Source organism: Platalea leucorodia (genome assembly GCF_965183815.1).
Source record: "Platalea leucorodia genome assembly, chromosome: 3".
Taxonomy (NCBI): domain Eukaryota; kingdom Metazoa; phylum Chordata; class Aves; order Pelecaniformes; family Threskiornithidae; genus Platalea; species Platalea leucorodia.
Window position 1 is genome coordinate 32,500,444 of NC_138825.1, and position 15,248 is coordinate 32,515,691.

Genomic DNA, 15,248 nt, shown 5'->3' on the forward strand with positions numbered 1-15,248 from the left:
AACTCAGTATCTTTGAGAAGTTTAACACTAATTTCAACTATATTTGAGAATAGATCCACAGGTTACACTGAGGAAAAAAGAGGGTCCAATCCCAGTTTCCAGGACTGGAGGAGTCAGGGCAGGGCAGGGCAGGGAAAGATCTCTTGATATTTCAAAGATTTAAGAACAGCTGTACTGTATCAGACTGAAGGTCCATCTAGTCTGGGATTCTGCCTCTGACAACATCCAAATGCAGATGCTTAGGGAAAGAATAAGGAAAATACAGTTTTACTTCCATGCTCTATTCTCCCAGCTATCTGTGCTATTGGTCTCCCTGAGCAAGCAATTACGTAGCGTTGAAGAACTCCTTGAGACCTTTCTTCCATGAATTTGCCTATTTGTTTTTCTAACTCTTTCACACTTTTGACTTCCCCCCAAGTCCTGTGGCAAAGGTGCTTCATCATTTAATTACACGTTGAAAAAAAAGTACTTTCTCATTCATTAATAATTTGATCTGTTTCCTTGTTGTTCTTGTAAAGAGTAGTCATTCCCCTCTTTCCGCAAAATTTACCATTTTGCATATGTCTGTATGTCTTTATCATATACCTATCCATCCAGGCTGAAAAGTCAGTCTATTTGATCCCATGTGGAAGCTGTTTCATAAGTCTGAGCACTCTTCCCCTTTATCCTCCTTCTAGGTTTTTCCACATCTTTTTTGAGATTAGAAGTTTAGACAACTATCAAGATGCTGGTGAACTATGGACCTATACACAGCAGCAGAAATGTGTTTTCTATGCTGTTCTCTCCCCAACTCCTGAAACTGTTTGTCTCTCTGACTGTTGCTAACACTGAGCTGATGTCTTCAGACAGCTATGTTCTGTGACCAAGCAGTATCTAACTTAGAGTTCACCATAGCGTACACATAGCTAGAGTAAGTTTTCCCTGTACATATTACTTTTAAGTTTTCATTCTGAGCATCCTGGACAGTTTTGCATCAGCAAGCTAGCACGGTCCCTTATCCAGTTCACTTCTGAATACGTGAAGAGCCCACATCCCAACACAGATCAATATGAGCCTCTGCAGGTTCACTCTCCCCTCTTCTCACAGTTTGAAAATTTGCAATCTGATTCTTCAGTCCCCAGCTTTTAACCAGGGGCCCACAAAGGTGCCCTCACCCTTATACTGTGACAGTTAGCTTCATTAGGAGCTCTTGCTCAAATAATTTGTGGAAATCCAAATACACCCCAGCTGAATAATCATTCCATAGGCACATGCCCATTGTCATGCATTTTGTCCATCAGTTCCACAGGGAAGCTCCTCTGTTATATCATATTTACCCCAAGTCAGTTCACTCTGTTCTTTATGCTGCTATCACCAATTTGCCTAGTGCAGAAGACAACCCTACTGCTTTTGTACAGCTGCCACTGCAGTTCCCTAGATCCTCTTAAAATGGAGCCCATTATAAAAACTGGTTTCACATCTGCCATCTTCCATTCCCGACACCAATACTGATTCAAGAAATAGTTTGCACCACAGTTAATATAATGGACATGTTCATATTTCTGCTTGGCTCACTCCCTTGCATGGATATCATCTAATCCTGGCAGTTCTTTTCCTATTTGTTATCAATTTGTTCAAGGATTTGACCATTCCCCTGCTTGTCCCCTATGCTGAAAGGCTCTGAGTGCAAGGCCTTTTTTAAGCTCTTGTGCAGAGGACACCAAAGACAGAAAAAATTAATTTCGTTTTTCTGTTGGTCTTCAGCTTTCTTTTATACGTCAGTCAGCCCTACAGACTCTGTTTCAGATGTTTTTGAAAAAGGATTTATTAGTTTTTATTCCTTCAACAAAGATTCATTGTTTCCTCTTGGATTCATTTTTGTCTTGGCTGATTAAATTTTAACCTCTTCAGTTTTCTCAGTTTGCTTTGGATTTATGTTTTCCATAGGATGATTTTTTTAACTCCTGCTGTTCCCAATATTATAGTTACTCCCTTACTGTACCATTTAATAATTCTAGTTTGTATTTTTAATTTTCTTAACATCACCAAAAAAATAAAAGTATTTCTCTGACAATTTTCCCAAAATTTGGAAGAAAGATTCTACTCCTTCCTCCCTTGCTCTTATAGTTAACTTGCTTCAGCTAATAATTCTTACAGGCTGCTATCAATCAACATTTTTTCCTGAATCAAATTTTCACAGGAACTGCAGTCACCATGCATCTTTTCCCCTAAATTAAAAAGCTCAAATGTGATTATTTCTTCTGTTTATTTTAGGAATCAAAACCTCCTAACAGTTAGTTATTTACCAGAGCACCTTATAATCCTCTGAAGATACTTATCCTCACAGCCTAGTGGTAAGGTAAAGCGCTATTACTGTTTATCGTTACTTTCTTACAGGCAGAGAGCTGAAGCACAGAACCAATAAGGCCAAAACATACACAGCATTTTTAGTCCTAGAGCACCTACAAAACCGGCATCTGGCACCAAATGTGGACTCCACAGACCCAGTACAGGGAACAAAAGCTCCCCCCTACCCTGAAATTTGCAGAAATCTGAACAATGATGCCCTGAGCACCAGGATGCTGCCTAACCCATTCACACAATATTCTATCACTGAAAAGAAGATGATCGTAGATATGAATTCAGAGAAAACCTCTGTCCCTTGCTTGTATTTCTGCACCATTTGGGGACAGATCTCACTGCTAGTCTAATTATTTGATGATGTTTTTCTCATCAGAAAGCCTTAGCGCCTGCTTAATATGCAGTCCATCCCCAGAACAGTGCAAACCAATGCGTGTACCTTTATCGAAAATGATAAAACATACTCAAAATTACATGCAAGATCACAGTTTCACTCTCAGATTTTCTTCATGCTGCTTCTAAGACTCCTGCTATACACCCACCTTGCAACAACTAAAAATATAGGTTCCTAAATGCTGCGTAACTCGAATTTTCAAAGGGCCTTTCAAAACTTACCTTCTGAGGGGAGCAACCAAAGGAACAACAGGCCCAACAATAGCTTCATGATAACTGCCTCTATGAATTAATAATCTTGACGTGCTGTCTGTTAGACGTTAAGGCTGTGAAGAGAGAAGTTCTCTTCTTTGTCCTCCTTTATATTTTAACAAGTTGATAACTCAGCAGCCATAAAATTTATTAGCCTCTTTACCTTTGGAAAGCAAAGCGAAAATGGTATCTTATTTCAAAGACACATGCAACCCCAGTTTTTAAATTGCCCCATCCAAGGGTCAAAGGAGTACAGAAGTGGCACAGCTTCTCTCATTTGTTCAGAGACAGCTGGCCACTTTTCAGGGGGACTCTCAGCAAATATGAGAACCTAGATCACGTGAGTCAGCTTCCAGCAGGGTCAAGGCTCTTCCAGGCAATACATAACACATTAATTTGGCATTAGCCTGTCATTATCAGGCAGGGAAAGAGCCTCTGTTCCTGAGGCAACAAGGGCAACTGAGCCCCATGTAACAGCCCACACCCCCCCAAAGAGGAAGGTTGTGCTCTCCCTCTTGTCTCCTTCCCTGCCTCAGCTCCTTCCTTGCCTTCAACCAGCCTCATGCTGTGCCTGTCTCTCTTCCACTAGTTCCAGAACCACCAGCTCCTTCCCCAAGCTGATTTGACTCACTGAAACTCCAAAAACCTAAGCTTAACTGGCTGCCAGAGAGGTGTGAAGAACATCAGACAGGGCACAGAAGAGCATGGGAGGGTCATGATCGGAGCAAGGAGAGCAAGCCTCCACCCAGAGCAGCAGCAAGCCGTGGTGTAGGGCAGCACAGCTCTGCCTTGTGCTGTGAAGCCCTGTCCTAAAGTGAGACAACGTAAGGGATGTGTCACCTCTCCTGTGTCACCTGAAACCATAAAGTTCCTTGATAGTGAGAGAAGCAGAGAATCGCTGAGGGAAGCAATGTGAACCCTTGAGTACCACCAGTCTCAGCAGCAGGCATGTTAAAGACCACCTCTACAGCTTCAGCCCATGGCAGTTCTCCTTCTGGAGAATTTTCCTTCTACTGGGGTATGCCTCACTGGTATTGGCAAAGACAGAGCACTGGTGGACAAGCAGGATCAGTAACTCCGCCATCATTCTGCCCACGTCTCCAAATCCCTTGCTACGACACTATCGCAGTAGCCCGGTCACTTCTGCAGATTCAAAGAGCGTGCAGAAATGCCAGTTTGACTGTGATACTACACTCCCCAGCGAGACTCCGCTATGCCTCAATTACAGGGTCAGGATCAAGCCTCTGAAGAGCAGCTTGCTGTCCTCGCACAAAACGCCAGAGTGCTCTCTGGTCTCTTCCAAGCCCACTGACACCCAGATAGAGCTCCTACATGCATAATGAGAGACTGCTTAAGTGACTAGCTTTAAATGCTTAAATAAGCCACCGATACAGCCATCTCAGGCAGCCTAACCCATCCCTCAAAGGGCTACATGTTTTGGCTTTCTGTTGTTTCATGACTGAAATTTGACATTCTTTGAAGGAACGCATTGGAGGTAGATCTTATGCCCACTTCACTTTTCAAAAAACAGGAATGTAATATTAATTCTGAACATTAATAGCTATTATTCAGAGTGACATGCAAGGAGGAATCTGCACAGACAGGGAAAATGTTCCTCCACCCCCTGAGTCTCCAGCCTCATCTCAGCACAAACATACCATAGACCTCACCAAGGCAAGGGGCTGCTCACCTCAGGCACAGCAACATGTTCAAGTCCGAGATGGACGAGCTCGTTCCACTTAGGGGTCTCACAACCTGAAACATGGTTTGACACCCAGGCTCTTTTGACCAGTAAGGTAATAAAAAATTAGAAGCTTACTCACTGTCAGGGCATCTCACCAGCCAGCAGCTCCCCTGCCTGGGCTGAGCTGAAGTGGAGCTGCCAGGCACATGGGCAGGATGAGGGAGGCCCCAGGTGAGGCTGGTCGGGGCCATTATCACCTGTCAGTCAAGGTGGCATCGCACAGTCTCAGCGTGGATAGGAGTTACCTTTGGTGGGTTTTGTCATTACATACAAGGGTTTGTGGCTGCTTCGCTCCTCAACAGAAAGCTCTGATTATCAACAAGTCTGAGAAACAGACTTCTTAATGAGCTGGAAGTGTTTTACATCCCAGAAAGTCCCTTCCTCAATATACACCAAGCAAAACACAGAAAGGAAGATAGCATTAATTCATACATTTGCCATAAACCACAGCTCCAAGAGTAAGAGTTTAGCCTTTAGACACTATGACATCCTCCAGAAGGGAAACAGCATTAACTGCAAGGCTTGTAAATCTTCTGTAAGCACTCCTTCCCACCACCCAAGCATCAAAATAGCTCCTAGATTCAACAGCAAATAGCAAGTGGCAGCAAAGATCAAGGAAGTTTGCAAAAGGGAGAAGAGACAATTTTCTCTTAGATACAGATGGTGTCAGAGAAAAATTAAAGCTTTTGCATTACTGCAAGGGCAAAGCTAGATGCAGCTAGAGAAGACATGGAGAGCTCCAGACCATGAGCCAGCCCTCAGCTGATGGTACTTAGGAATACCCTAGGGAACTGCAGCCATGTAGCTAATTACCTAATGATGAACACAAGACATCTTGTGTCTGCTCTAAAGTGCCTGCTGCTGCTCAGGTGGGACAAGGAGCTAGGTGGGCCTTGTAGCTAACCCTGCCTGAATTGTGTGAGTCGTCTTGTCACCTGCCCTGGATGGAGAAGGCTCGTAACACAACTGGCACAGAAGAGCTTTGCGTGGCAGTTGGTGGTGAAGAGCAGAAGTTTTGTGCCTTGTTTTGTTCTCAAGCAAAGGACCTGTTTCACATGTCTAAGCTCAACAGTGCAAACACCACAAAAACAAAAGTCAGGCCCCAGTTACAGCTTTAAAGTAAGCAACAATCAAACAGCTGCTCAAATGTTATGCACTGAAACATATTAGCCAAACTTCTTGGCCCATTGCTACATTTTTAGGTAGCTTATAATATACCTAGAGCTTCACCTCTCATACCTGGTATGAGAGCTATAGCTGGGAAAGCCAAGGGATTTTTCTAGCTTGTCTTTAAATTTTTCCTTATCTGCTCACATAAACAGAGCTCTTTCCTGCATTCCTTTTACTTACACAGAATATTGAAAACTGGAAACCCTGACAACCTATCTAGGTCCTCACCTATAGGACCAGTGTTTTAAATTACAAATAATTAATCTATGGCTGCATGTTAAAAGAAAAAAAAAAAAAACAAAACACAGAAACAACCAGACACAAAAAAACATAGCACTCAACCACTCATAATTAAACCCAAGGTGTTTGTCACCATAAGCACAACCTTTTACTGAGTAAGTTAGGGAAGTTGCTCATTCAGCAGCTAACAAGCAGAGGCCGTATATCAGACGATAATGTAATTGCGTCCACAAAACTATCATATTACACTGACATAGCAGAGGACTTGTGGAAATACAAAACAGACTGATTCTCCATTTCATCTGAAGATACAGCCTGTCTGTGACTTGCCAGTGCTTCAGCTAATCCTACTGCCTGGACAAGGCCTTACAGCTTGAAATTTATATTTAGCAAGCATATCCCTGAATTGTTCCATCTACGAGACCCCCACCTGTAACAGGTAGAACATGATAGTGCCGTGAAGCCGTTAGGAGTAAATCATACGCAACAGCGAGACATTTCACGTTTCCTCATGATGTTGTCCCATCACCTCCTGTTGCTGGTAAATTTAGTGCACGCTCTGGACCTAAAGAGCAGATCTTCCTCCACAGGAGAGTTCAGGCGTGCAGCGGAGAGTGAGGAGATGAAGTGAGGCCAAGGGCAGCCAGGGACACGAATCACAGGGCAGCAACTCTGGAGCAGCAGGCAGGAGAGCTGCGCAGCTTAAAGGAGGCTGCTACCACCTGCTGGAGAGAAGGCAAATACTCAAAGGTAAAGAAGACACCAAGCGTTAATTTAGCCTTTTCGGGCAGGAGTCGGAAAGCACCACTCTCTATATGGTCAGGTTACTGAAAGTGAGCAAAAGGCCTTGTAATACTTGGTGTCCCCTTAAAAAAACCCCAAGCTTCTGGAGTTGCAGACGAGGAGGATCTAAATTGTTTCTAGAATGACTTTCAAAAAGAAATACCTGTAAAAACAAATGCAAACACAAAGTCTCAAATGCACTTCTTTAAAGTAAATGTTTCTAAGCTCAGTGCATGACTGGAGCACTGGACTCTTCAGTTGGTATTTGGGATTGGCAGAGCTGCTATAGAGACCTGAGCTGTGGTGACAAATAAGTAAATAAACAAGGTCACTGCTGAAGTTATACCCACGTTTTGGATGAGCTATGAAGCTGCAGCCTCCTGCAAACACCCAGCAGTAGCTGAAGGCAGCAATATTACAATGAAACTTCAGATCCAACGTTAGTAAGTGAATGAAACTCAAAATTTCTTCCTTGTGCGTGCAGGAGGGCAAAACCTCTCACACACATTGATTGTTTGGCAAGGGCACAAGCCCTTTAGCCACAGACCTGAGGCTGGCACCAAAGCAAAGCACAAAGTCCATCTCTGCAGGCTGTGCTCAGTGCTGCCAGGAGGCTGGAGGTACCCCAGCCTGCCTTTGCAGCTTGTACAGCTGGCACACGTCCCTCAAGCCCCATCACCTGTCACAAAAATGTGGTGTACCCTCACAGCAAAAGCTGGAACTGCTCCTCACTGCCTTTTCTAGCAGCTTCTGGGCCTTTGACATAGGTGAGCTGCAGACCATGCCATAGCCTGAAACCCTCCCTGCTCCACAGGGGCAAGAGCCCCAGGGCTGTGGGAAGGAAGGGGGGGGGTTGTCCTGTTAGTCATTGCCCTTCTGTAGGCCCGCTGAAGCCTGAGCATGCCTGCAAGCCAGCTGAGGGCTCTGAACACCCAGAAAACAGCAGACATCAACATTTAAAGAGTCTCTGCTAAAGACTCTTTACTGATTTTTCTGTAGCCTGAGGATTTGATTGAGTCTGTAAGCAGCAAGAAGCTGGGGACCAGATACTTCCCATGGCCTCATCTTCAGCTGGCCCCTCAGCTGTCAGATCAGGAGATAATGCTCATTTCTGCAGAGCCCTGGTTACAGCCACAGTCTTGGGAGAGTCCGCCAGCGCTACCACAGCCTTGAGAGCGCAGCGCAGGCAGGAAGGCAGATAGCAAAGGGAAGCAGTCTGTCTGCCTCTGATAGACAGTGATGGCGTTTTACAGTACGGACCAGAAAATATATGCTCTCTTCCTGTGAGTCTCTGGGTGAGTTCATTGATGTTTACATCCAAAGTACCTAATTCTCAAAGATTTGCATGGAAATCAAGCACCTAAATAAATACCTCTGTGAATTGAAGCTCAAGTCTCAAAGCACTGTGGTTCTCTGTAAAACGGAAGCACTAGTATTCCCTTTCTCCCATTCTTTTCCATTAAGTTATAAAATTCCCAAAGCAGTGGCAGCTTTTTGCTGTTTGTATTCATGCCACAAAGGGGCTCTGTTTTCAGCCAGCGCTGTAATTGCAGCAACCATGTGGGATGCTCCTGACTCTCCTGTGCTCTCTGAAGCTCTTCCCACATGAAGGTACAACACAGACTCCGCGGGGTCAGCCTGTCTAGGTGCCACGGTGTCCCAGACTTGCTAGGCCATCTACCCACATCCCAAAAACCTTCTGTTTACCCCACAGAAGTTTGTTTCTCAGCCTGCCTCTACATGTCAGAAAACGTATCCCTTTGACCTCAATGAGCCAGCCCCAGTTGTGCTGTATTCCTTTTGCATCATTAATGCTTGTGCTGCCCTTGAAAAAGAGAAGTACCAAGTGGTAGCATAGTGGATGAGATGGGGAGAGGGGGTAAGGATGCTTTTCCTCATAAGGGATGAGCCATTTGACTCTTCTGGCTGCAGTTGCACCAAACACTTACAGACCTTTACTCTCCAACGTCCTTGAGGTTGATCAGTTTTCATCTATATCCAGCAGAAGCACCTGGAGCCAGGAGCTTATGGCTCAGCATGCTCCCTTTACATACTTTACACACCGCAAATTGTGGCAAGCACGTTCTCCCACTGTAGCGTTCACCATCTATGCAATGCACTGAGCTGCTCTCACCTGTTTTGTGGCTAAAAGAGCCAAACACGGGCCGTCCAGGTGCTCTGTGTCTTCTTGCTCACCGGTTCTTTCACCCGGTAAGTGGAACCACATTGGGGCAAGCCTGAGGGTAATAGAATCAGTGCTTAGAGAAGTGGGTTAAAAGGCCTTTGGACACAGGCACACTTATTTTACTAAGGGACCATGCAAGGGCAAGCAGCTGCTGCCTTTGCTAACTGTGAAGAAGTACTTACAGAAGCTAAATTTCCTTTTGTGAGGCAAAGAAATCACAGGGGAACAACAAGCAAACACCACCAAGTCAATCCTAAACCCAAAGTCACACATAAGTCAGCACTCCAGAAAGGGGAGCGGATAACCAGGCATAAAATAAATAGGAGGGGTGAGCATACAGAAACTCTAGAAGCCAGACTGGACTAGAAATATTTACAGTGCAGGGCGGAAAGGAATGTCACTGCTCTGCCGGGAACACACGGCCAGTTGACCTAAATGACAATTTGCGTTCGGAGGGTCACGCTTGCTTTTCCCAACTGTAACTCTCACAGTTGCCACGAGAGGACACCAAATTCCTACATTTTCACTCCCCAACACAACGTGTATCCGGACCCTTCGGCTGAGAGTGGGGAAAAAATGTAATGGCAGTGGAGCTGTAGCTCCAGTCCTTGGGAGGAGAAGCCCAGACCAGGGGATTCTTGGTGAGACCTGTGGTTGTCCAGGTGTACAACCACACAACAGTAGCTCCGTCTCCTCCCTTACAGTCAGAAGCCGATTTCAAGCTTCTCTATTTTCAGCGACTGCACGCTTTAAAGACCAGTAATAATATAGAAAATATCAGTGATTCAAACCAATGCTAGATGATCAGAGACCAAAAGCCACTGCCAGCTGAACAGATGCTCTTATTCCATATTTCCATTGAAAGAGCCTTTCAAAATTCACAGCTTTGCCAGGCTTCATCCTGACATTTCAGCTGAATATTGCAAGAATGCTATCAAGTGCTAGAGGCCTGTGTTTTTAAGATGGAAAGGCTGGGCTCTGGAACCAGCTATGCGTGCAGGCATGGGCCTGTGCATAGGATTTTCTGAACAATTAATCTACACATTATTATTTCAAGTGATCTCAATAAATTGCAAAAGCTGCTCAGAATCAACTGGATAAAATTCAATAAAAACACAGCAAAGTATTATGATTGGGAAGGAGAAATTAAGCGCACAAATGAACGACTTGGAATAATTGGTTAAGCAGCAGTACTACACAAAAGGATCTGGAGGAATTAGAGTGGATCGTATAATGAGTCAACGGTATGCTGCTGTTGCAATAAAAACAAACATTTCTTTTGGGATATGTTAATGGCGTGTCATAATTATGTCACAGAAGGTCGTTATTATGCTTTATCCCAAAAGAGTGCTCCCTGATGCTAAACATTGTGCCAAATTTGGGGCACCAGCGCTTTCAGAAAGATGGCGTTTAGAGCAGACCAGCCAGCCCAACAGGAAGCATAAGAAACCCTGAGGAAAGCTGGATGGACTGGGGGAGCTTTTTCCAGGAAAGGGCAGGAGAGTGAGGATGGCTGCCCCGAACGCAGGGGGCTGTTCTAGCCAGCAGCAATTATCATGTACCTGTTTTCCCTGGCAGCTCAGAAGAAAGATACACAGAGGAGTCCCAGATCAGTGTGGAACAAAGACAGACACCAAACCCCAGGCTAGTTTGCGTTTCACCTCGACAGGCATCTCTGTTTTTCTTAGGTAAGAGGGAAGGCATGCAGGTGGGGGATGGGAGGGGTCATGAGTTTTGATGTGACTGTCAGTGACAACCTGGAAACTTGCTTTGAGGTGAGGAATGGTCCTTTTCACACAACGAAGTGGCACACCCAGGAGTGCATACACAGACCACACCTACTGGAGCCAGCTTCCACAGGGTTGTTTGTACAGCAAGCAAAGGAGAAAATAAAGGTTGGAGATGGAGCTTCCTTTTTGCCCATTCTTCCCCCAGGTCACCCTGACCTTATGAATAGTATGGCAAGGCTGCTCACGTATTACTGCTTTCTGTGGCTCCTGGGGACCTTCGTGGTCTGGCTGGTCCCACAGCTGCTGTTAGAGTCCCACCCCTTAAACCTGGTTTCCACCAAGCACCTAAACAAATTTGGACATCCCCATTCCGCAAAGGCCTTAATGACATGCTTAAATTTAAGCATGAGCTTCAAACGAAGTGTGTATTCGATGACTTCTGCAAACAAGGCCTTAACCTTAAAAGACATAGCTAAAACAACTTCTCAGTCTAGCTAGGTTCAAACACTCTCCTCAGACTCCTTCAAGTCGAGCTTACCACCTCTCTGACACTGAAATAGATGCCTTGCATAAGAAGACTCTCTTGCTTCCTCTCTGCTGTAACTCATCAGCTCTTCCCTGCTCCAGGGCACGTATCTCTAGGGACAGATGAGATCTATTCCTGTTTGTTACTGTGCAGAGCTAGATTTCGGCAGCAGCGATAAAGGCCCTTGCACATCCTAGCTTGCTTTCTGATACTTCCCTTTTCTCTGGAATTCGTACTCCTCACCCGCCCTCGCTCCCTTCCCCCTTCCCCGTTTGCTCATACTTCTGGAAAGATGACTGAAGGCTAACTAATGAGTAAGACACTGCTGCACGTCATCGCCTGTCTGCTGCAAGAAGGGGTGAACAAGTTCGTTTGTCCACAGGTTAAAGTGAGGTTGCCATCCAAACAAGGAGCATGTAATTGGGAGACCAAGCAGTGGGAAACCTGCCCTCTCCTCTCTCTCGTCTGGAGCGTTTAATTTCTCTTGTTTTCTTCATTGCGTACACCATTTTATGCCTGCACAGCATCTTTCAAGCAAGGATCTCAAAGGGCTTTGCAGACCTTAATTAAACTTCATAAATCCCTAATTGATAGATGAAAATTCTGAGTCACAAAAAGGTGAAGTGATGTGCCCATGGTGAAACAGTGAGTCAGTTGCAGAGCTTGGAGCAGGGCTGTGGTGATCCCAGTCCGGTACTCGGCATCTTCCCCACTCGCCAGACTTTACAGAAGACACAGATCTGCTTGGAGAGCGAGTTCAACAGCTGCCTGACGCAGCTCCCGGTGGCTGTTCAGTCACTGGCGGAGAACAAGCATCAGTGGCGTTTGGTACTGCAGTACCCAGAACTGGCTAAGAGTGGAGGCCAGGTTGCAGGAGTACCGTATAAACCGGGAAGAGCCCCAACCACCCCGCTCCCCACTGGCTGCGACCCCAAAGCCTGCCTAGGGCCCAGTTAATGGCTGTTTCCAAAGCCCCAGGCAGCAGCCACGGGACAAGGCCAGTCCCTTCGCCCTCCCAAAATGGCAGCCTGGCAGCAGGAGGGTCTTCATGCCCTGATAAATGCCTGTAGAAGCAATGGCAGAGCCGGCTTCAGGCTGGCGCGGGGGCCCACCATGGACCCGCGGGGGCACAGTGCAGCCTACGCCCGGGAGACCCGTCCCACGCGCCTGAGCCAGCTCCTGGCTGCCGGGTGGCGCCGGGCAAGTCCCTTTTCTCCTCCATTTCCCTCCCCAGGCTTTGTTTTCGTGTCCATAGCGTGTAGGCTCGACAGGGCAGGGACCCCCCCGGCTGGGCGTTTGCGCAGTGTGGCCCCGGCCAGGCCTGGCCGGGCTGGCGGGACGGCGCGTCCCTGCCCGCCCAGCCCGCCTCGGTGCCAGGGAGCCGGTCCCCCTCGGTGGACATCGTCACAGGCTGCTTTCCAATTATAGCATTTCAGGGCTGCGACCGTGTTTAATTGTCTGAGTTTTATAAACACTAAACGGCCTTGGCTGACGCCCGAGTTAATGATCCCCTGCAGAAGCGACTTTGGCCGGCCGGCTCCCAGCCCGGCCCTTGCCACGCCCGCCAGAAAGGGTCAATTAAAAAACGACGGGAGAGGATAAAAACGCAGAAACGCGACTTAAAAAGATGATGCTGCATCTGAGGAAATGACACATAACTCCCTCCTGTCTGCGAGTGATATGCGATGCCACCGCTGAGCTGGGCTTTCCTGAGGGCACCAAGGAGCAGCGGCTCTGCTCCTCAAACCCACGCCTGGGCACCCCTTCCCACTGTCCCAGTGACCACCCAGACAAGGGTCCGACAACGGCAGAAGACCTGTAGCAGGACAAGCAGTTCCATTCAGCTGCCGTGTCAAACCTATGTTTCTTTCAGGTTTTTCCCCCTGTTAACATCAACAAAGGAAAAAACCCAACACAACCCACCTCAAAAATGCAAACAGAATGAAAAACCCCACAAGACTAAATAGCCAAGGCTTTTATGTTAATGCAAGAGTCGCTGACAGCATCAAAACAAAGGAAAAATCTCTGGGTCAAATTTGCAACTGATGTAAATAAGCCTGTTGGGTTTCAGTGAAGAGCACTGACTTTCATGCAGTAGGTATATACAGACATACATTCCCCTCAGCCCCCTCCGCTAATGCATCCCAGCTCAGTGGCATGAATGACACTGGAAGGGGAGCAGATGACACTCAGGTATAATTTGTACATATGCACCACTAAAGCTCAGTATTTCTATTTGGAAAAAAAAAAAAAAAAAAAGAACTGGGCGAGCACACAGCTGCAAGGCGGCCTGGGTAATTGTGCAATGCTGGGAACTCTTAGGTAGTTAATAATTATACTCAACCTTCGGTCTAGTTCCTAACAACACCCCTAGGCGTGTCGCTCTTACAGAATAAGGGCACACGCCCTGCTGTGTCTCCTTGCTTAACAGGAACACAAAGTACAGTAGTAGGAGGTGTTTCCTTGAACTCTGAACAATTGGACATTTAAGGATTAATTACTGTTAAGGAGCTTTGGACTGGCAAACACACTAACTCAGCTCTTGGCTGCGTCTCCCAGCCAAGTTCTCTCAGTCATCCTAATTAGACATTCTGATACCATCTTTAATTATATGATCTCACATACTATGTTTTTTTTCCTTCTTTTTTTTTCTTCTTACACTGAACCTATGTTTTGTGCAGCATGGCGAGCGGGCAGAGCACGGAGGGCTGAACCAGCAGCAAGGCAGGCAGCCGGCTGGGCGTCGCTCCCCCCCGACTCGCTTGGTGCTGCAGCAAGACCGCGCACTGTTGGGACCTGAGGCAGCTGGGACCCGAGCTCCCCGCGCTGCTGAAAACACCCCGGGTCTTTCACAAGAGGGAGGAAAGCATCAAGCCTGCTGCAGCTCCCTCAGTGCTGTGGGCAAGACGGGACGTATACTGTATTTGTCAGTATTGACTGCAGCCCGGCTGGAAAAATCCTGCACCAAGCGGTATCCTGCGCCAGCCGCAGCGAGTGCGTGTGTGTGCACATGTATATACACACGCGCTCTCCTGCACACACCTTGATCTTGTTGAAACAACAGGAGGAGCATAGTGCGTGCTATTAATGTTTTTCACCTTTGTAAACACAGTATCGCTGGGGCGATGCTCCTGCGTCCCAACTTGCAGCACCCAGCGGTGCTGCGGGCCTGGTGCCCTCCCATCCCCCTTGTCCCAGCGCCTGCCAAAAGCTGCTGAAGCTGCTTCGCATTCAAGCTGGTCCTGTTGGTCTGCAACATCCTTCCTAGGAAGGGACCTGGCTACATCCGAGAGTCACTAACCCAACGTTGCCTTGGCTTCTGTGCCTCACCGTTTGCTGCCCACCCTCCCGCAGCCCCCCCCTTCCCCCTAGATGCAAGGAGGGAAGTTTTGGGTGGCGTGCTTTCAGCTGAAACGCTGCTCTGCTGAGCTGGAAACTTGGTATACCCTGAGGTCAGCCGAGGTTCACTAAGCTGAGGAACTCCTTAAATGGTATAGTCTGAAAAGCTGGCTCCCTTCGTCTTTGCGAGCAGCTCAGGGGATGGATGGGTGAGTTCTCAATGGGACCCTTTTCTAAATGCTGGACCCCCAACCTTGTGTCAACGTGGGGGCAAGGAGGCAGCCTCCGCCTCCCTGCTTTCTCCAGCGCCAGCCTGCTCCCTGGAAATGGCTCCAAGATCCACCCCTGCCTCTACCTGCCAGCAGAACTGGTTGGCCTCAGCAGGGAGGGTGCATGGCACCCGTGCTCGCACCGCACTCCTGGAGCTGGTGAGCCTGGCACGTGCCCCGGCAGGGTCTCTGCCCGTCCTCCTCTAGGGTCTGGGCTAGCCTGCGGGCGTAAGTGCCACTGAGTGCTTCACCACCTCTTCCAAAATCAGGGAGGAGG

The 15,248-nt window shown here is 47.2% G+C and overlaps 1 protein-coding gene across 1 annotated transcript in view; it reads right to left on the bottom strand.

Annotated features, from left to right (window-relative positions):
- PLB1 (phospholipase B1) overlaps positions 1-12,765 on the bottom strand; it is a gene marked incomplete at its 5' end in the record, with an annotated part of 92,424 nt that extends 79,659 nt beyond the window's left edge. The window contains one exon of the mRNA XM_082307342.1: positions 12,531-12,765. Coding sequence (XP_082163468.1) covers positions 12,531-12,765 — 235 coding nt within the window. The remainder of the gene's footprint in view (positions 1-12,530) is intronic.
- Positions 12,766-15,248: the final 2,483 nt, after the last annotated feature.